This window comes from Heterocephalus glaber, unplaced genomic scaffold (assembly GCF_053883595.1).
Source record: "Heterocephalus glaber isolate CG9 unplaced genomic scaffold, H.glaber_assembly_v1.0 deba00001463, whole genome shotgun sequence".
NCBI classification, from domain to species: Eukaryota; Metazoa; Chordata; class Mammalia; order Rodentia; family Bathyergidae; genus Heterocephalus; species Heterocephalus glaber.
In genome coordinates, this window is record NW_028258310.1 from 9977496 (window position 1) to 9997969 (window position 20474).

The 20474-nt window shown below is 53.1% G+C and overlaps 1 protein-coding gene and 1 pseudogene across 7 annotated transcripts in view; one reads left to right on the forward strand and one right to left on the reverse strand.

Annotated features, from left to right (window-relative positions):
- Window positions 1-630: 630 nt before the first annotated feature.
- Ndst1 (N-deacetylase and N-sulfotransferase 1) overlaps window positions 631-20474 on the reverse strand; it is a 62912-nt gene continuing 43068 nt past the window's right edge. For 6 of the 7 annotated variants that reach the window (XM_004854426.3, XM_087180578.1, XM_013075727.3 and 3 more), the window contains 9 exons: window positions 20072-20200; window positions 19243-19425; window positions 18053-18149; window positions 16813-16936; window positions 14733-14907; window positions 8812-8982; window positions 8299-8408; window positions 6135-6237; window positions 631-5330 (listed from right to left, as the gene is read on the reverse strand). In XM_004854426.3, the coding sequence (XP_004854483.1) occupies window positions 5211-5330; window positions 6135-6237; window positions 8299-8408; window positions 8812-8982; window positions 14733-14907; window positions 16813-16936; window positions 18053-18149; window positions 19243-19425; window positions 20072-20200 (1212 nt within the window). In that variant the 3' untranslated portion in view covers window positions 631-5210. The remainder of the gene's footprint in view (window positions 5331-6134; window positions 6238-8298; window positions 8409-8811; window positions 8983-14732; window positions 14908-16812; window positions 16937-18052; window positions 18150-19242; window positions 19426-20071; window positions 20201-20474) is intronic. The other variant, XM_087180579.1, reaches the window with a different exon arrangement.
- On the forward strand, window positions 9979-11384 carry LOC101724922 (LIM/homeobox protein Lhx2 pseudogene; annotated as a pseudogene).

A 20474-nucleotide genomic window follows, 5' to 3' on the forward strand; every position in this document is an offset into this window, starting at 1 on the left:
CTTAACAGACTAGCGAGCGTCCTAAAGGCCCACCAGCATCTGTAGGGTTGTATGTCTTCGAGCAGGGCCTGGGATCTGCGTTTCCCAAAATGAGTGTCTGAGATGCTGGCAGGCCTGCTGTCACTAGATGTCCCACATTCCGGATGTCTATTTCCTCATAGTGTCATTTGACCACTGAATTCTCCTTATCACTGAATTCACAAGGGTAATTCTGCCTAGAAAATTCTTTAGGTGAGGCCTCTGAGTCCAACACCCTCCATACCTCCGGAAGATGAGGGAAACTGAGGATCAAAGGTATGATGACATGTCCTCAGGCACGGTAACACACTGAGGCAGAAATGGCCCTCACCTCAGAGTCCTCTCCTCAGCATTTCCAACAGTCCAGCGCGGCCAAAGGCTCCTGGTCACCTGAGAGACCCCACATGGCTGCCCTGTCCTCTGCTGTGTCTCAAAAGGCTTTGATCTATAACCCAGTGAAGGCTTGGCCAACACTGCACACATGTGTGCGCGCATGTGTGTGTGTGTGTGTGTGTGTACATGTTGTGTGTTAGGTAGACTTTGGCCATGTATGCAAATACCTCAACTTGCAGGCTTTGCAAAAAGGTCAGAGAGACAGACAGGACCAGTGTGTACAAACAGAACCCCACTTTATTAGCAGTTAGTTCAAGATTGTACATTAATGGAGGAAGGTTCCCACTTTTAACACAGCCCGAAAGGGCTGGTTCAAGAGCTGTCAGGTGAGCCGGGTGGCACCCCCTCCTCAGCCTCACCCCACCAGGGAAGGAGCTCCTCCTACTCCCCTGTACCCCACCCATCTGGTCAGCCCTCTCCTCTCCCCAGGAAGCCACATGAATTTCATGCACAAGTTACAAAAGGAGCCCTCTTGCCAGCAAGAAAAGCTAGCTCAGCCATCGGAGGCCTTCTCCACCTTCCTCCTCCTCCGGAGAGGAGGGGTAGCAAAAGGGATGAAGTTCTTGGATCGAAACTCAGCTGAAGTCTCCTTCTCGCCCTTGGCATGGCTGCACACAAAGCCCACACCTGTCTCCCAAGGGAGCTAAAAACCGCCGGCCCCTCTGGGCTGGTGAGGTGTCCAGCCCAGAGCTGGCCAAGTGGGAACACAGCATCACCAGGAAAAAGGCCTGGGGGTGAGCCGGGACCCCCATCTTCACTTCAATAGAGCAAGCTACTTCCTACCTGGACATTTTCAAACCCCTGCTCTAGACCCCGCCCACTCATTCTACAGGTGGGGAAACTGAGGCCCTGGGAGGAAGACTGTCACGCAGCCACCAAATGTACCCAGGTGGGACAAAAATTCACAGTTCCTGCCTCTGGCCCAGTGCTCTTCTCCTGACACCATAGCTGGGGGAGGTACTTCCCCATCCAGGCCCTTCGTGACACAAGCCAGAGACCCGGCTCTGCTTCAGTGCACACAGACCACAGGCCTCCACGAAAAGGAAACCCCAGGACCACAAAACAGAGACGGTGGGGTATGCTGGGTCCCACACCCTGCAGCCTGTGCCCAGGGTCAGAGGGCAGCCAGGCTCCCGAGCCAGAGATGTCTCCTCCCGACAGACCCAGTGCCCAACCCTCTGCCAGTCCCCCACCCTCTGCCTGCCCTCTTCTGCATCCTCCTCCTTTCCACCCAGGCCCAGAGTGATACTGCCTCTCCCTGTCCCCTCCCCTGAGCTCCTGCAGCTCCCACCCAGGCCCTCTGCTGGTTTGGCACTTCCTACAGGTGACAGTGGAGGTGCCACACAGGAGGGAAGGAACTGCCTCATATGTGTGATCAGCAAAATCACCTTTGAGAATACAGGGATTAAGAAACTGGTCAAATGATAATGCCCCCAGGAGGAAACAGACATTTGGAATGTGAGATGTCTAAGTACAGCAGGCCTGCCGGCCTCACAAGCATTGTCTTTTTTAAATCAGATGGGCAGAGAGAAGAGTTTTTACCATTCAGAGATTTTTAAAAGACAGTTACAAAATGCAAAGTGTGCACCTTGGTTGAATCCAATTGCAAACCCAGGCGAGTTATTGGGGAGCAGGAGATGCTGCCAGGAAACCCCTGTCGTTTGTCTCAGCTGTGGCTCAGGCCCCACCTCTTAGGGGAGGAGGGCAGAAGTATCTAAGGGCAAGTCTCAAGATGTCTGCAATTTACTTTTAAACTTGAAAAACATTCACACATAGAGAAAAATACAAATGTGGCAGAATCCTGGTAACTTTCCATCTGGATGCTGGGCAGTGGGCATTTGTAATCAAATGCCTGGTAAGAGATTTTTGGAGCTGCTCTTCCCACCAACACTACTGTTGGGGCTACCAATCTCTGCAGGTCCAGGCAGGAGTGTGCCTTGCTGGAAATTAGTGGCCCCTCCTCTGTGGGACCCGGAAACACTGGCTGTCCCAATGCAAGGGCTCAGAAAACATCCCGCTTTAGATCAGACTGATCCTGAGTAACTGAGGCAGCTGCAGGTGGCTCTGCCCAGCCCGGCATCCACCCTGGGGCAGAAAAGGGTACAGGGGACGCAGAGTGGAGGTGGAGTCACCCACACAAGGTAAGCCCTTTCTTTCTTTTTGGCCAAATGCTGATGGATTCAGTGGACAAGGAAGACTGACAGTGCCGCCCTGTGCGCTTTGGTTTCCTATGTGAGCCCAAGGACAGCAGAGCCCCCGCTTCTCACCCCCATGCTGCAAGTCCTGGCTGTGTCTAGGCCCAGGAGAAAAGTGGGAAAGGAGAGAGCAGCAGTGACTCCACGGACAGAACAGGCAGCAGGTTGAGTCCCGAGACCCCCAGAGGAAACTAGGTCCAAATCTAGACTCTCTCCTCGGCTATTAGGGGGGTCCCCACCCTGCCTGTGCCCACCTGAGCCTGGGGGCAGAGGGAAGGGAGCTGCCAGCTTTCTGATCACAGGAAACTGTCCCCACTGGCAGGCAGGCAGGGAGGCTCAGAGCTTGCACCACAGAGTCCTGCTCACTCTGGGAGCTGGGCTCCAGCTTGCAGCTGCCCCTGTGAGCAGTGAAGGACAGGAAGTGGCCCTGTCCTCAGGCACTATGCCTTCCATTCCTGCTAGGCCATCAGCCAGGACTCACAGGCTTGAAGGCCCCAGGGGAAACTGCCCTCGCTACACACTGCAACACTGGTCCCACTGAGCATCCACCTCCTTCTTCAGCCCAGTGGGGAACTTGAGAAGAGGGAACCAGCTGAGAGCACAGGCTGGGGAAGTCGTCGCACCTCGGGGAGGACCAGAGAAGCAAACGCACGCTGAGAATGAGAAGGCTCAAAGGCACCTGGCTGTTTGGGGTGGTTTGTCCCCATGTCCTGGAATGGCCACAGCTGTGACCGGGCACAGTAGGGTCCCACAGCGGGCTGAGGCAGTGTGGTATTGGAAGAAGAGCACTGGACTCAGAATCGGAGGCCCTGAGTTCAACTCTCAGCCCTGCTGCTCACCAGAGGTGACCTAGGCCAAGCAGGGCCCTCCCCCCTGGACCTGCTTTGTACCTGTTGAAGGATCATCCAACCCAAGATGCCAGAGTCTCCGGAACAAGATAGGCTCTCCAAAAGAATTTCCCGGGTGTCAGGTGGAAGCTGAATTGGCAGTTGAGGGGGGCTGGGAGGCACCCCAGCCTCAGACACTTCACATTGTTAAAAGAGGGCAGGAGCAAAAACCAAGCAGAAACTAGTTGAGAGGTCCCAAGTCTGCAAAGGTCTGGAGACAGCTCTGTGGGTCCCAGGGGCACCCCACTCCCAGGGCAGCCCCCAACCTAGCACCATGTGAGGGGAGAGGGACAGGCCAGCTGGACCAGCTCCTCCACCCTAGCCCCAGCTACTTCCTTTGGCCCAAATTCCCCCAGGGCCACTGGGCCCCATGAAGCCAGACTTCTTGGAGAGGGCTGGTCTTCCCTGTATGTGTCACTGCCTGTTTCCCTGGGGTGGCCCCAGACAGCTGTGGCACTTGGGAGAGGGAACAGAGACCTCTCTCCCTGGGCACACCCATGCTGTCTCCACGAGGCCCAGAAACATGGAAGACATAGCCTCCTTCCCTCAGAGCTCATTCTCTAGCACTAAGATATGACGTCCTTGATCCTGGGGCTTACCACCATTGTATAAGACTGAATTAAAAACAAACCCAACCAAAAAAATAGAATATATATATATACACATTATATATATATATATATATATGTAACACAGTGCGACCCCAGCACCCAGGGTATGAACTCTGGCACCAAGAAAAAAAAAATATTAAAATACTTTAGCTTCTTAGTATTTGAGAGGTTAAGGGGTCTCTGGGAACCTTCGGCCGCAGGTCCGGTGGGCCGAGCAGCAGGTGGCAGTCTCAGCAGCTCTGCGTGTCTGCCGCCGAGGCGGTGGGTAGGGTGATGGATGCACATGGGACATATGTACTACAGATTCCTGACCCACCTCAGCCCTTTACCACAGGAAACACCACACATGTCACACCCCAGGGAAGGACCGGGGTGAGACCAAGGCCTGAGTCTCTGCACCCAAATGGCATGGCAGTGCCCCTGGCCTTGGAAGAGGCCTTGAGGACTGGGTAGAAACTTGGGACCAGAGATTCTTTCCCCAAAAGGGAAGGTGAGATGGGAAGGTATTAAACCAAACATGGAGGTGCAGCGTTCTCTCAAGGTGGCCACCCTCATGTCCACCTAAGGACCACCCCTGGCACCCAGCTGACTCCTGTGAAGGCCTTGGCTCAAAACACTCAGGGAAATGTCCAGTCTTTCTCCCTGGTTTGGCAAAAGACCCAGCTGGGCTCTTCTCCCTTACTGTCTGGAGGACAGGGAAAATATGGCAGCTAATACTGAGGGGATACCCTGCTAGAGCAGGGAAGGGGATGAAAAAGAGGGTGTGGTTGGTAGAACACAGTGAGGGACAGGAAAGAGTCTCGTGGACTCCCTCCCACCAAGAAGTGGCCTTCCACCAACAGGAAGTGGCCTTTGCCCGGGAGGCTGTGAACGGAGTGGACCTCTGGTGCTGGGGAGATCCAGTAGGCCACAGACCCAGCAGTGGAGGCTCTGAGGCGCTTGTGGACCTGCCTCACTTCTTCCGGCCCTGCATGGGCCTCAGCAGAGTATTGCTCGTAAGTGCCTGGCCAGCCCGGCCCACTCCCTCTCCGCAGGTCAGTCTGGCTCAGCACATGGCGGGACATCCCTGCTGTCACAAGAGTTCAGTCTGGCAGTGGTGGCCATGGCTACCTGGTGTTCTGGAGGTCCTCCCGCAGCCAGGTAGGCAACGTCTGGCCCATCTTGTACAGCAGCTTGGAAAGCTCAACATTGTGGTCCCGGTAGTAGTCCTTCAGGAAGGCTCGGGACTGCAACAGGAAGAAAGGACAGGTCAGGGGACAGGAGGCCCCAGCTGCTGGCCCCTCTAACAGGGCCATTCTGCTGGCACTGTGCCATGTACTACTTATTTATTCAGAATCCTCTCCTAAAGAATAGCCTCCAAAGAAAACTCCTGTATAGGCAGAGCACCAAAATAGAGCTCACAAGGTCAAAACTCTTGTGACAGAGAGAGAGGTGCATTTATCAAAACCAGAGGCAAGCCAGGCGTGGTGAATACCTGTGATCACAGGACTTAGGAGGCTGAGGCAGGAGGATTGCTGCAAGTTTGAGGCCTTCCTGAGCTATATAGTCAGCTCAAGGCCAGCCTGAACTACACAGCAAGACCCTGTCTAAGAAAAAAAAAACAGAGGCAAATAGAATCAGGAAACATAACAAGATGCCATCTGTGACCTTCCCTGTCTGCTATTGGACTGGCTGTCCTCTAAGAATGGCCTAACCTTCCATTCCACTGGTCCAAATCCTGACTCCAGAGACCTTGCCTCTCCCCAGAGAAGCTTCTTTGTCCCTCCAGCCTCTGAGGCCACCTTGTGCTGAGTGTCTTGACACTCATGCCCCCTTGCTGCACCATGCTCTCTGCGGCACACTCTCACCTGTGGGGCAGCTCATCTCCCCCGGCCAGGGGTTCGAAATGCAGGGCACACACCTGCTTCGTCCTCAGAACCCACAGCACAGCCCCCCGTGAAGGGCCAGGGTACTGGACGCTGGCCTGCTCTGCCCCATGCTTGGCCCCTCCCACTCGTCCAGCTGCCACGGGCACTGGATCCACCACTTACGTCCAGGTCCATCTCTGGGTATTTCCGGCCCTTGCTTTTGCCCAGACACTTGGTTTTTCCTCCTTCAAGCAGCTGGCACCAAAATCCTTTCTTTGGATCAAACCTGTGGCAGTGGGGGAAACCTGTGGATGAGAGCCAGCCCCGCCTAGCCGCCCTCCACCAAGGCTATGTCCAGGAGCAGCAGCACCCAGGAGCTCCGGAGCCCACCACTCTGCACACGTCCAGAACCCACGCTGACTGTGGGGCTGTTTGCTGTTTCTTGGCCCAGTTTTTCCCCTGGGCTACACTAAACTCACCTGCCCTTCCTGCCAGCCAAGGGCAGCTCCCACACATACCGAGTCTTCTCGAGCTAGCCACCCGCATTCCCCCCACTCCCCGAAATCTGTAACATGGACACCTGCCCATCCATGCGAACCTGGAAGCTGTTGCTGGAGAGTTTCTAACACAGTGCTGAGCTGCATTTTTTTAAAATCCAAAAAGCTTTCTTTATTAAGCTGACTTCAAGTGACAACAGGGTGTGGGGGGGGAAGGCGTTGGGGGGGGGTCTTTTTTAATAAGTTGTATCTTAACAAGAAATGCAAAGGTATTTGTACCTGCACTTCAGTGTGGAAGTTTTGTATTTTGGAGTAAACTTCAGAAAGGACAGAGCAAGACTGCCTTCCATGCACAACACCACGCTGCCTTCAAGGGCATTTTTGGGAGATGAGTTTGGAAGTGGGCCCTAGGACAGGAGGCCCCAGCATCAGAACTTGGCCCAGCATAGGCACCGTAAGAGTCCCGAGCAGGAAGTGCTGGGTACTCGGAGCAGGTGAGGGAGTCAGGGGTTTCTGAAAGGGCCACAGGGTTGGCACAGATGATGGTGATGAAGACAACAACAGCAGCTACTGTAACTAGCACTTAGTACATGCCGAGCACTGAGCCAGGAGCTCCACGCATGTGCTGTCACCCAATTCAGTGAACCCAGGCAGTGGGAATTATTCTCCTCTTCCCTAATTCACACAGGAGGAAAGTGAAGCTCCCAAGCTCAGGGAATCATCCAATGTCACAGGGCTAAGTGATGGATGTGGGGTCAGACTCCAGGCATCTGACATCGAAGCCTGAGCTGTGATGCTGCCCTTTTCTGCTCGAGGGGAAGGGGTGGATTTTCACCTCTTGCCCCTTTCTGCCTTCCCCTTTTTGCTCTCCTTTCTCTACCTTCAGCTTCCAGCACTGTGAGGAGGGAACATTCTTGCTGCAAGCTTTGCAGGAAAGCAGCAAAGAGGGCAACTCGATTCCTCTTCTCTGGGGACCCCTCCTCCCTCGGAGTTCGTCCCATCCCCTTGTCTGAACACAGCACCCAGCCCCTGGAATGCAGGCCGGCACTTATCCCCCACCCCGAAGGCCTCCCCAACGCACCTGCACCAGCTCTGACAAAATATTTCTAGTTTCCTTCTCCTGAAATTATATTTTAAGTCAAAGTCTAATGCTAGGAATACCTCTGGTTAATGGGGGCTGCTCGTTGCTGGTCTGACTTACATTAAAAAAAAAACCTCTGAAGATGTGCAGCTCAGGTTAAACTGAACTGAAAAGAACTTCAGGGAGGGCTGATTCAAGAAACAGACTCATCTGTCAACACCTCCCCTCCACACACACTTTTTTTTTGCAATATAGGGCATTAAACCTGGAGCCTTTGCACTAAGGAATAGTCCTCTTTCCCCCTCCTCTCTTTGAGGATCTCACTAAGTCAGTAAGTTTCCCAGGCTGGGCTCAAACCTGTGATCTCCCTGCCTCAGCTTCTCAGAGTGCTGGGATGACAGGCCAGGACCAGTGCCAGGCTACCTCCCGTCTTCTTAGTTGATATCTTTACTAATAAGACTTAACCCAAATTAATACAGTGGTACCTCAGTTCACAAACTCAGTTCTCTCCATGATTCTGGTTGCAAACCGAATTGGATGAGAACCACATCAAACCATTGAATTTGATTCTGTTCTCGTTCAACTCAGTTTGCAACCAGTACTGTGGAACCAATCCTTTACTACCAAACAGCCATGAGGGAAGTGCTGTCCTCACTTCCCTTGCTGACTCTAAGTAACTGTTTCTCCCACAGTTGTTCAAGCCTTTGTTTTTTTGGCACAGATGCCTGATCAGGGAAGTTCCCCTGTTGAAGGCCAGTGCAATCCTTACGCCAAGGTTTTGTGGTAGTCGATGGTGTTGGTCACCCCCAGGAATTTCTGCACTGTGTCCATCACTTTGGCAGGTTCTGTTCGCAGCAGTTTGCCGTCCAAGACCAGAATCTGGAAAGAAGGAAAGGGAGAGAGCCTGTCTGGACCTGCCACTGCAGCAGCCTCAGCAGCAGGAGGGGCCTGGATGCGAATGTGGGGCCCGGTGCTTTCCAGAGTCAGCTTCCTGTTCTACCTCTGAACAGCAAGTGTCCAGGCTCGAGTCTCCATCTTCTGTGGTCTCACTCCCTGAGCCTATGTCATCCACAATATCCCTGTTCCAGCCCTCGCCGAGCTTCCAGCCTGCACTTGACCCCTGGTCCAGACTCCAAAGGGTTTCTCCAGAAGACCTCCCGGGATCTGGCCCCTGCTCTCTCCACCTTGTTCTCCCATCACCACGCCCCAGCCTCCCCAAGCCCACCCGGGGCTTCTGAGCCCCTCAGGCTGAGTGTGCCCGCCCAGGGCCTGGCAGGCCTACCTGGTTGGCGTGGAAGGCACTGAGCCAGCGCTCGATGTGGGCAGCATACCAGCCAGGGACCAGGCAACGGCTCTGGAGGGCATGCAGCTTCGAGGATGCATCAGGTCCAGCTGTGATCACCTCATGGAAGGTGTACTTCAGGGCCACGGGGTCATCGTGGGCACGCTGGTGCTGCGGGCAAGGGGAGAGGTGGGCATGTCACACAGAGCACAAAGGAATAGGCGAAGTGGGACTGCAGCCAGGAAGAGCCTGGCCCTGTGCCGCAGTCCTGGCTCAAGCCCCAATTACTGCCAGCCCTCAGGGGGTCACTGGCCCCAGAGCTCCAATGTTCCCATTACCGCAAGATGGAATCGGACTGGCCAGGGTTCCCAGTACTGGTCACTCACACAGCCTTGCTGAGGTTCCTGCCTGACCACAGACCGATACCTGCCAATGTCAATCTTCTTTCTCTCACACTAACTCACCTTTCTTTCCACATCAATTCATGTGGAGAAAACTCGACAACATTTCCCCAAATAGAAAACTATTTTAAAAAAATATATAGAATAAATAGAATCATCTATCATCATGGTTATGGAAGATAACCATCAATAAATGCAATAAAAATAAGCAACTTGGGTGGCTCGGCTCAGCTCGCTGGCTTCGGAGAAACCCTTACTCCAGTCACCGACTCAGTGCCCAAAAGGGTCGCCTAGGGCTGGGGGCACACCCTAGGGAGAGGAGGGGTCCAGGCACAGCCAGCACCTGGCCATTCCTGGGTGAACCCTGACCGCAGCCATCGCTGCCTGGGGCAGAGTTTGCGCCCCTGCTTTGCGCCCTGGGTGCCAAAGCCGGGCGATGATGGCGCGTGAAAGCGCCTGCAGTGGGCGCCAACCTCTGCCCTCGTCTCCTGACTACCACCACCCCCCCCGCCCCATACCTCATTACCCTGGCTTTGGCACTGCTGCCCAGGTGCCCCGATGTAGCTGTCCCTATGACTCGGCAGGAGGCGTCCTGGCCGGCGGGCTCCCAGGGCCCGAAGCCCAGCCTGGGGGCGCAGCCGAGCTCGGGCAGGGCCAAGGTGGCGATGCACTTGGCCCGTTAGCGCCGGGAGCTCCAGGCAGCTGAGGCAGGGGACGAGCCCTTCCTCTGAGGAGCTGCAGCCCCGGCCCCGCCGGTCCTGCCGCAATGCTGTTCCACAGTCTGTCGGGGCCGAGGTGCACAGGATCATAGACGAGATGGACCGCAGGGCCAAGAGTGAGGCTCCTGCCATCAGCTCCGCCATCAACCGCAGTGACACGGAGACGACCATGCCATCCATCAGCAGTGACCATGCAGCGCTGTGTGCCGGCTGCAGGGGCAAGATCTCCGACCGCTACCACCTGCTGGCTGTGGACAAGCAGTGGCACATGCGCTGCCTGAAGTGCTGCGGGTGCAAGCTCAACCTGGAGTCGGAGCTCACCTGTTTCAGCAAGGATAGCAGCATCTACTACAAGGAAGACTAATACAGGCGGTTCTCTGTTCACCGATGTGCCTGCTGCCACCTGGGCATCTCAGCCTTGGAGATGGTGATGTGTGCTCGGGACTTGGTTTATCACCTCAACTGCTTCACATGCACCACGTGTAACAAGATGCTGACCACGGGCGATCACTTCGGCATGAAGGACAGCCTGGTCTACTGCCGCTTGCACGTCAAGGCGCTGCTCCAGGGTGAGTACCCTGCCCACTTCAACCATGTCAACGTGGCAGCAGCCGTGGCAATGGCTGCGGCCGCTGCAGCCAAGAGTGCAAGGCTGGGTGCAGCGGGGGCCAATCCGCTGGGGCTTCCCTACTATAATGGCGTGGGCACTGTGCAGAAGGGGCAGCCGAGGAAGTGCAGGAGCCGCGGCCCGGAGGCGGGGGGCGGGGATCTGGCAGCCAACAATGCTGCGCTGAGCTGCAACGAGAACGACGACACGGACGGAGCACTTGGACAGCGACCAGCCCTACTTGAGCAGCCAGAAGATGAAACGCATGCGCACCTCCTTCAAGCACTACCAGCTTCGGACCATGAAGTCTTACTTTGCCATTAATCACAACCCTGACGCCAAGGACTTGAAACAGCTCGCGCAAAAGACAGGCCTCACCAAGCGGGTCCTCCAGGTCTGGTTTCAGAACGCCCAGGCCAAGTTCAGGCGCAACCTCTTACGGCAGGAAAACACGCGTGTTGACAAGACAAGACGACAGATGCGATGCGTGCTGCAGACTGGGACGCCCTCGGGGCCTGCCTCGGAGCTCTCCAGCACCTCACTCAGGCCCTCCAGCACACCCAGCATGCTCAAAGACTTGACGAGCCCTACCCTGCCAACTGTGACGTCCGTCTTAACTTCTGTGCCTGGCAACCTGGAGAGCCACGAGCCCCACAGCCCCTCACAAACGACTCTCACCAACCTTTTCTAATGACTTGCGCCACCCCCCAGCCCCACGATTTCTTTTAAAAAGAAATTATCTGTAATTGAATTCCAAGGGTATTTTAAAAGAGAGACTTTGAGCAACTAACTAACCACATTTAGGATCTCGCCTGGAAACAGAGGAAAAAAATAATTGCGCGTCCAGCTAACACAGCGGTGTGCACTGAGGAATTACTTGGAAGATCTATATGCAACACAACATTTGAGTCCCTGTATAGTTTTGTGGACTGAGAGAGGAAAAACAACAAATAATTTAAGTTGGCTAGAGCTTCTGTGTTTTCAAAGACTGCCACGTGCCTTAGGAATAATGTTTTATCCATACTTGGGATGACTTGTTCATTTTTCTCTCCCTCTTTTTCTCTCTGTATATTAAATTAAAAAAAAAAAAAAAAAAAAAAAAAGCAACTCTCCCAAACTCCATCAAACGTCTTCCCTGGGCCCGACTCTAAAGTTTGCAGTCTCTTTGTTAGAAACAGGGCTTGGCTGTCTTAGAAATGACAAAGGAGAGCTGGGGATTTAGCTCAGCAGCACAGTGCCTGCCTGGCAAGTACAAGGTCCTGAGCTCGATCCCCAGTAACAGAAAGAAAGAAAGGAAAGAAAGGAAAGGAAAGGAAAGAAGGAAGGAAGGAAGGAAGGAAGAAAAAGAAAGAAAGAAAGAAAGAAAGAAAGAAAGAAAGAAAGAAAGAAAGAAAGAAAGAAAGAAAGAAAGAAAGAAAATAGGAGTCACTTCCCCCAAACTGAGCATTGTCCTTTATGGAAATCAGACAGATTGGGAAACACTGTAAAGGGAGAAATACAGAGTCTGAATCACCAAAAGTAATGCTGTGGGCCATTAGCAGCTGCAGGATTCTCAGAGTCCAGCTCCTGGCTAGGCATGGTGCTGCACGCCTATAATCCCGCTCTGGGTGGCTGAGGCTGAGGAAGGAGGATCGCACGTTCAGGCCCAGCCTGGGCAATTTAGTGACTCAGGGAAAAAACTTAAATTAAAAATGCACTGTAGATATAGCTCAGTGTGAAGGCCCTGGGTTTGATCCCCAGCGCAGGAAAAAGAAATCATACCGAGCCTGGGGATGTGCCCAAGAGGTATATGGTGCCCCTCCCAGGCCGACCCCTGGGCCCCACTGAGGGCCACCACGGCCCAGGGCAGGAAGCCCTCATCCTCTGGACCTCATTTCCAAGACAGACAGCTGCCCTTCCTCTCCTTCCAGTTCCCTCCTGGGTTCTCTGGTAGGAATGGGTCTCCTTTCTTATCTCCCTAACCCACCTTGATCATGGAAAGGAGAAAGAATAGCTCTTAAAGTTAGAAGACCCGGATTCAAAAGCCCACCACATGAAACTTGCTGAGTCCTGGTCTTCTCATCGGTGTGAAAGGAACACACACACACACACACACCCTTTGCCTTAGAGGAAACTGCTGTGAAGCTGCAGTAAGGGGCCAACCAGGAGCACTGTCATCAGCATAGACCAGGGGACTGCCTTGACAGCTGCTTGAAGCCCCTATCTGTCTCCCACAAAAGCAGGAGGTGAACACGTGGCAGAATGTGAAGAGAGGCACCCTGCAGTGTTCTGGGTTTTTCTACAGAGACAAAGCCCACAAGGGAAATGGACACTAGGACATAAACAAAAGTCCTGGGGAACAAGAGGAAGAGAAGGCCTCCCCCTCAGACTTGGGAGGAGAAGGGTCTCAAGGGACAGGAGCAAGGAGGACTGTAGTTGCTGGCACTTCGGGGGACACTGAGTTCCCAAGGCTGCTTCCTTCCCAGCACCCAAGTGCAGGGTCTCAAAGGATGGCAGTGAGCTATAGAAGAGGCCTTCCCAGCCAGGATGGGTGGTACTGTCCCAGCCACCATGCACTCAGACCCAGGAGTCCCCTGACACCAAGAGCAGGCCTGGCTTGCTGGCTTGACAAGAGTGGTCAGGGTCCTGGCCTTAGGCACCAGGGCCACTTCTGCACCACTTCTGCAGTGTGGCGTGAGAGGGCTGGGAGGCAAAAGAGGGACTCGGAGCCAGGGATTTAGTTCAGTGGCACCGTGCCTGCTTCACAAGTACAAGGTCCAGAGGTCTTGAGTTCAATCCCCAGTACCGCAAAAAGGGGGGGGGGGACTGTGAGGAGCAATGCTACATAATTTTAGGGAAAAACCATTTTTTTTGTTTTTGTTTTTGGTACTGGGGATTGAACTCAGGACCTTGTGCTTGCAAGGCAGGCAGTGGAACCACTAAGCTAAATCCCCAGCCCTGGAAAAAACCATTTGATTAGGCCTAGTTCTCCTGCCTATAGGCCAGCTATGGCATTCCAAGACATAATTCCATTTTGGCCTCTCCTCACAACTGAGACCTCAAGGATCTGGTGATCCAGGACAAGACCACACCTGGGGGAGACACCCTGGGAGGAACCAAATCTTCATCTGCATAGCTCCTCATTGTTCTTAGATTTCCACTGCCCACCCCCAGTCTTTTGTTACACCTTGTTTATCCCAATGTGAAGTACTGAACTCCATTCCACTTGCTACATTTGTTTCTCCCCATGTACTGAATAAAAGGTGCGGTAAGCTGGGGGCTTTCATCTTTGCTGCCCAGAGCAACACTGATCAGACTCAAAGCTCAGCTTCCTCTCGTAGTCTCATTTTTCTACCTTTCCTGCAATTTATCGTGTGCTGCCGTGGCTCGCAGGAGACTAGGACTTACTGCAGAGGTTCTAGTAACGTCCCCTTTCCCTGCTCCCTACAAGGGACTCAGGCCCCAGGCACCCACAACAGGCTGCCAGCATCCCTGTGAGCACAGTAAGGAGCACTCAGAAGAAACTAAATTAGGCCAGGCATGGTGGCGCAAACCTGTAATCCTGGCACCATGGAGGGTGAGGCAGGAGGATCACCGAGAGTTCAAGGCTAGCATGGACTAGTGAGTTGGAAGGCCAGCCTGAACTACATAGTTTAAGACCCTGTCTCAAAAACAAAAAAAAAAAAAGGAAAAACAAACCCCCCCCCACAAAACAGCAAGAAGAAACAAAAGAAAAAGAAAAGAAATTAAATCAGGTCACAGAAACAGAAGTTCTAGCTCATCTACCTCAAGGAGGGACAAAGATCCATCCCTCAAGTGGGCCAGGTGTTGGTGCCCCCTACTCAGAACAGCAGGTCCTGTGTCCTGGCCTCCTCCAAGTTCCCATTTCCACCCATGCTGTGGCCCTTGGGGAAATCAGCATGAGCCCAGATTCCTAGGCCAAGCTGCCCCAAGGTCTCCTGGCCTCCACCTCCTGTGGGTGCCAGGATCACAGGTGGGACCCCACATGAAGCTAGAGCTGAGCAGTTAGCTGTGGCTGGCATTCTGCATCCATGCCAGGATGGACGTGCTGGGGTGGCAGGACTCACCTGTCACCTCACTCCAGTTACCTGGCCCAGGGCCACCTGAGCAGGTGTTTTCTTAGCATCGCTGAGTGACTGAGTGTCAGACGGAGACCGCATCCTGCACTCAGGGCCTCAGCCCACCCCTGCTCACCTGGTACCAAGAATAGGCCCGGTCCGCGGGGTTAATGAGGATGGTGAGAATCTTGGCCTTGGGCAACAGGGCAGCTGCCCGCCGGGGCGCCACTTCAGAATCAAAGTAGTTGGCGCTCTTCTCAAAGTAGAAGTCAGAGGTGGTGTTGGAGGGGATGGGGAAGAACTCCATGTACCTATGGGAGGCCAAAGTAGGACGCTCAGGCGATGCCCAGCGGGGCAGAGCCATGGACACGGTGCAGGGGCTGCGCTTCCTCAGAAAGCAGGGCAAGCTGTTCCAGCCAGAGCAGGTCTCCCCCCAGCGGCACTCGAGGGAACAGCTACTTGGTCAACTCCCTATGCCGAATTCGTCCCTTTCCAGTGGAGGCTGTGGGGTCAGGAGGATCTGAGACTCGAGGTGTGGTGTGGGTTGTGGGGCACGGAGAAGAGTGGTAGTGTTCCAGCCTAACCTCAGATCCCACCAGTCTGATGCTCTGCACCTAAACCTGCAGGCTCATCTCTGCCCTAGGGGGCACGTCGGGGCTCAGCAGCTCTCCGATCCCCCAGCCCCCCACCCTGGCCGGGGAAGCGCCCTCTGCTGCCTCTAGAGGGCAGGCTTGCTTTCCTTGCGGGCAATGGTGCTCTCCAGATCTGCACTGACAAAGGGGAGGGTCCCCTCCTGCCACAGATGCCCCCTCCCCAGGGTGCTAAGGGAAGAGCTTTCCAAACCAAGGTCTCACACCGCCCCCCCGAGTGATGACCACCTCTACACTAAGGACCGCTCCGAAAACTAAATGAACTGTCCAGACTCTCCTGGGCCACCTACTCACATAAAGCCAGGATGTAACTTTGAGGGCCCATGGGAAGCAGAACATACCCTAATGAAGTCCTGTGACATGGAGTTTCTCCACATTGGTCACCAGGACCCTTTAACAGTCACCAGGGACTTGGTAGGTTCCTATGCCTCCCTACAAAATCAGAATCTTGGGTATGGGGCCAAGGATTGTCCTGTCTGCTTCTTTCAAATCTTTTTTGTTTGTAATACCTAACTTGAGAAAGCTCAAAAAGCAAAAGCTTTACTTCCTAAGCTTATAACAAAGCCATTTGGTGCAAAGCTCAACTTCTTTATCTTATCTGGTATAAATAAATATTCACACACTTTGCTACAGACCTGCTAATGTACTGCAGGTAGGTGCTGCCCCAGGCTCTGGTGAAAAAGTTAAGTACATGGCTTTGCACTACCTTACCTTTCCAAATTCAGAAAGCACTGGCTTCCAACAATCTCTTTGGCCACAAGATGTTTTAGGTAAGAGACCAGACATGTCAGAGATAATAGAGGATGGATGGATGGACAGATACACAGGCAAGACAGACAGATGTGTAGAGAAATGATAGGTAAATAAGAGAAATGCACACAGAAAAATATTTTTTAAATAGCCCATACTTCCTCCACCTAGATAATCTGTTAACATAACCATGACAAATAATGTTAACACGTGTACATACAAAATTTTAAAAGGTAATAGTAGGGAAAGATGCAAATTGAAAAACTGGAGGGTAAAACCATGCATGCTGCCTCCCCTAACACTAGAAGTAACCACTGTGGAAGGTTCTGGTGGGAAGCCATGACTGTAACCACTTGTCCAGGAGCCCTGAAGGCCAGCCAGCACGTCAGAAGAGTACACAAGAACATCCTGTCTCCACAGCTGGCCACACAGTGGGAAGGGCCAGCTCTCAGTCAGCACACTTGGATGTCAGCCCTGCTCTGTCACCAGCAGACCTTGGGACCTCTCATGAATCCTCCCTCCCCTCCTCTAGGAGGCAAGATGCTTCTGTGCAAGCGAGGGAGGGGCTACACTCCGACTTCAGCAGTCTGTGACCTGGGCAATAATGCAAAGGGGCGAAGGACTTCTCCTCTGAGTGCCCTGTCTGTGACAACATCCTCCCAGCATGATTCAAGGGTCACTGCTCCTTGTCCCTGTTTACAGGAACTTTAGCTGCGTGTGAGCAAGCAGCAGCTGCTTCCTTCTGTGTCCACAGTGACCTCCCTGTGTGGCTCCATGATGGCCTTCCTGTCCTACTGTGGACAGAGGCCCACTCACCAGTCGATGCCTTTGTGATAGTTGTGGCCGTTAAAAAACTGGATCTCCTCAAAGGTCTCTGAGCTGGGGTAGTTGCTGCTTAGGTCCGGATGCATTCCCAGGAATAAGTAGAGGGCCGTGGTGCCTGGAGGAGGGAAGGCACTGAGGACCACAGCCCACCCCCAAACAAAAAGATGGAGTTTGGGTTCTGGGCCTGGCTCCCCGGTATTCACTGGGAGGTCCTGGGAAAGTCTTTTCCCTTCTCTGGGTCTTAGCTTCCTCATTTGTACAACAAAGAAATAGTAAGTATGGACCTTGCCTATGGACACAACAGCTCCTGTACCCCTTCAGACATCACAGCATTCTTCATCACTAAATAGGACTTGACCTCAGAATCTTTTCCATCATTGCACTCTGACAATCATGTCCAACTGACTGTGGTCTCTGCAGAATATCACAGCTAGAGGCTTCTGCTGATCCTTTCCAGCTCTAGGCCTCTGTCCACTCTGGTACTTGGGAGCAGCCCAAGAGAAAGGGGCTCCAACTCTCCCTCTGCTAATGTGAAACTATTCTAGAGCCAAGAACACTGGCTCCACGTTCTTTTCTTCTGGTTCCCCCTGTCCTCATTCACTCCCTGTGATGTGACTCTGGTTTATACGCTACAATGAGAGTATCCAGACGAGAAGAAAAAGGCTGCAAAGTCTGGTGATTAAGAATCAGCTTTGGGGTCACAGAAACCAAGTCTCAAGACCTAGAACTGGCATTTCTTAGCTAAATAAGCTATGGGAAGCCACGTCACTTCCATGAGCCTTGAGTTTCTTGCCTGTAAAATGGGAGTAGCCATTTGTGCCTCACAGTGTCATGTGGATGGCAAGTCATTAGCAATCACACCACTACTTCTTCATCCTGCACCTCTGGCAGGCATGATTAATGGACTGCAGTCCACTTTGCATTGAACCAGTTTTGCCTGGCACAACTGGAACTTGCAGAGCAACTAATCTGAGCTTCCTTCTCTACCTACACTCAGACTACCAGGGGACACAAGGAAAGCTCCCTGAGGCTGTGATTAGACAAACACAAGAATCCCATGCTCACCCTCCACTCTCTTCCCACGTCCACACTGATAGGCAATTCCTCTTCGAACAACTCTACTCCTACTTCTGAGAGGGGGAATGGGAAGTGGGACCATGGCTAGGTGGTCCCCAGTATCCCACAGACAACAGGGCATAAGAAGGGCTGGGTCAAAGGTGGAGAAACCTGCCTGTTTTCTGAGGGCCAATGATGAGGAGCTTTGGGAAGCGGTCACATGTCTTCTCCTTGGACCAGATGTCTTTGTGGCGTTTGTCCTCACAGGGGTCCTAAAACAACAGTGGAAGGAATGTGAGAGAGGTCCCAGAACTCAACAAATGGGCTCCACTGAACTCGGACACTGAGCTCTTCTAGCCCTGACTGCTAGACACAATACCTCCATGTGCCCTTGTCACATCCCATCCTCCAGACTGAGTGTGACAGACAGGGACCATTTCTGGTTAGTCCCAGGTCTCCAACCAACCCTGGCAAAATGCCCAGCTGCGTGCTTGGCACATATTAGGCACTCACAAGCCCTTGTTAAACTGAATCAGACAAACAGTGTCTGGACCAAGGGTCAGAAAACTTTTCCTACAAAGTTTGGTAAATGTTCAGTAAACATTGCAGCCTTTAGATTGTGTTGGCTTTCTGCTGCTTCCAGGAATATGCATGGCCATGTGCCCAAAAAACTTTACACAAACAGACCACGGACTGGATTTGGCCCATGAGTCATCGTTTGTGGACCCTTGGTCTTAACTATGAGACACCACCGATTCCAGCTCCTGCTTCCAATTTTTAACAGCTCCCAAGAGCAGACTTTGCTGAGAACTGTCTCCCTAAACTCTCCCAATAGTTCCCTCCCAGTGGCTCAGAAGCTGCTGGAGTGAAAGGGGCCTAAGACATTATCTAAGAGACAACCACAGTTCTTTTATGTCCTTTTCCATTTTGTTTTGTTTTGTTTTTTTTTTTTTGGTACCGGGGATCAAACTCAGGTCCTTGCGCTTGCACAGCAGGCAGCGAAACCACTGAGCTAAATCCCTGGTCCTTGTTTTGCTTTTGAGACAGGGTCTCACTATGTAGCTAGACAGGCCCTAACTCACGATTACTCCTGCCTCAGCCTCCTGGGTACTGGGATAACACTATTTTTCCAGGAGTGCATGTAAGTGTGCATGCATGTAGGTCTGTGTGGAGAGGTGTGTGTCTGTATGCACAGGGGCATATGTGCGTGCACAGGAGCAAGTGTGCCTGTGTAGTATGCAAACAGGCACCCAAGTTTCCACTTGAGAGAGTACATGAGGTGTGAAAGTCAAGGCCTAGAGTGCATGCCTGTGAATGGAGGGCATTCCATACCCACAGCAAGGTGCCAGCCTGCACTCTCCCTACCTGCCAGAGGGGGTCCTTCTCCTCAGAAAAGATCTGGAAGTATTTCTGGGCCAGTTGCACTGGAGGCAGCGTCTGGAGCCGCAGGTTGGTCCAGGAGTGCAGGAAGCGCACCAGGTGCTTAAAGGTGTACAGACCCAGGCGGTCATTCCCATAGTTGGACAGGTGCGTCATAAAGATGCTGATCTGCTCCAGGGAAGGGAGAGAGGTAAGCAGCAGTTGGGTCAGCATCTGAGCCCCTCACCCCCACCTTGGACCCTTCTAGCCCTGTCTGAGGGCCTCCCAATGACCAGTGTCAGATATACTGGGGTCATCACAGACTTGCTGTGTGGCCGTGGCCTGAGCACAATCAGGATGCACCAGATCTAACTGAGCCCAAACATTACAACCCTACTCTGAGAGGCTGGTTGATGCAGGAGCTATTTGTGTTTTGTTTTCTAGACCTGGAGGGGGCAAGAGTGTGGGTAAGGAAAGGAGTACTCAGCCCATAAAGCTAAATAATAACAACCACTTGACATTTACCTAATATTATTAAAGTATGGATAATTGTTTCCGTTTACAGATAAGGAAAGGCAGCTCAAGAAGTCATATATGTATGTGTTGAATGTGGGTGTACATGTACAGACGCATACACAAAGACTGGAAAGAGAACATGCACAAAAAGAAAGAAAAAGCAAGTTCTGGTTCTTTAGTCCAGATCTCGTGGAGGAGGAACACTGCCGGTTTGGGATGGCAGGTCCCCTGACTCCCAGACCCTCCTGCCAGTCTCGCCACCCTACCCAGGCCTCCCAGCGGCATTCCTCAGACCAGCTGCATGCCGCAGAGAACTCACGGGGTTGAGAAGCACAGTGAGGAAGAGCTCGCCTCCGTTGATGATCTTGTCCAGCTCACTGGAGCCGCCAGGGTACTCGTTGTAGAAGATGGTATGTGTGAAGAGGCCACATGTCTGCCTCGGGAGGACCTGGGAGGTGGGGAGAGGGGCTATGGCATCTCAGGAATGGACAGCAGTGGGCGGTTTCTTCCTCAGAAGAAGGACCTGGGTATTTCCTCAGAAAGGCAGCCTCCTAGGCGGCCTCACAGCCCCCACCCAAGGAGTCCCTGGCCCCAGAGTCTCAGCAGCAAAATCTGCCCCACCCTGGCAAACCCCAGGCCCTTGCTGTTTAATATGACACAACTATTCTCCGCACAACACGAGCAGGCTTCAGAGGGACATGGAAACTGTTTCTGGAAACTTG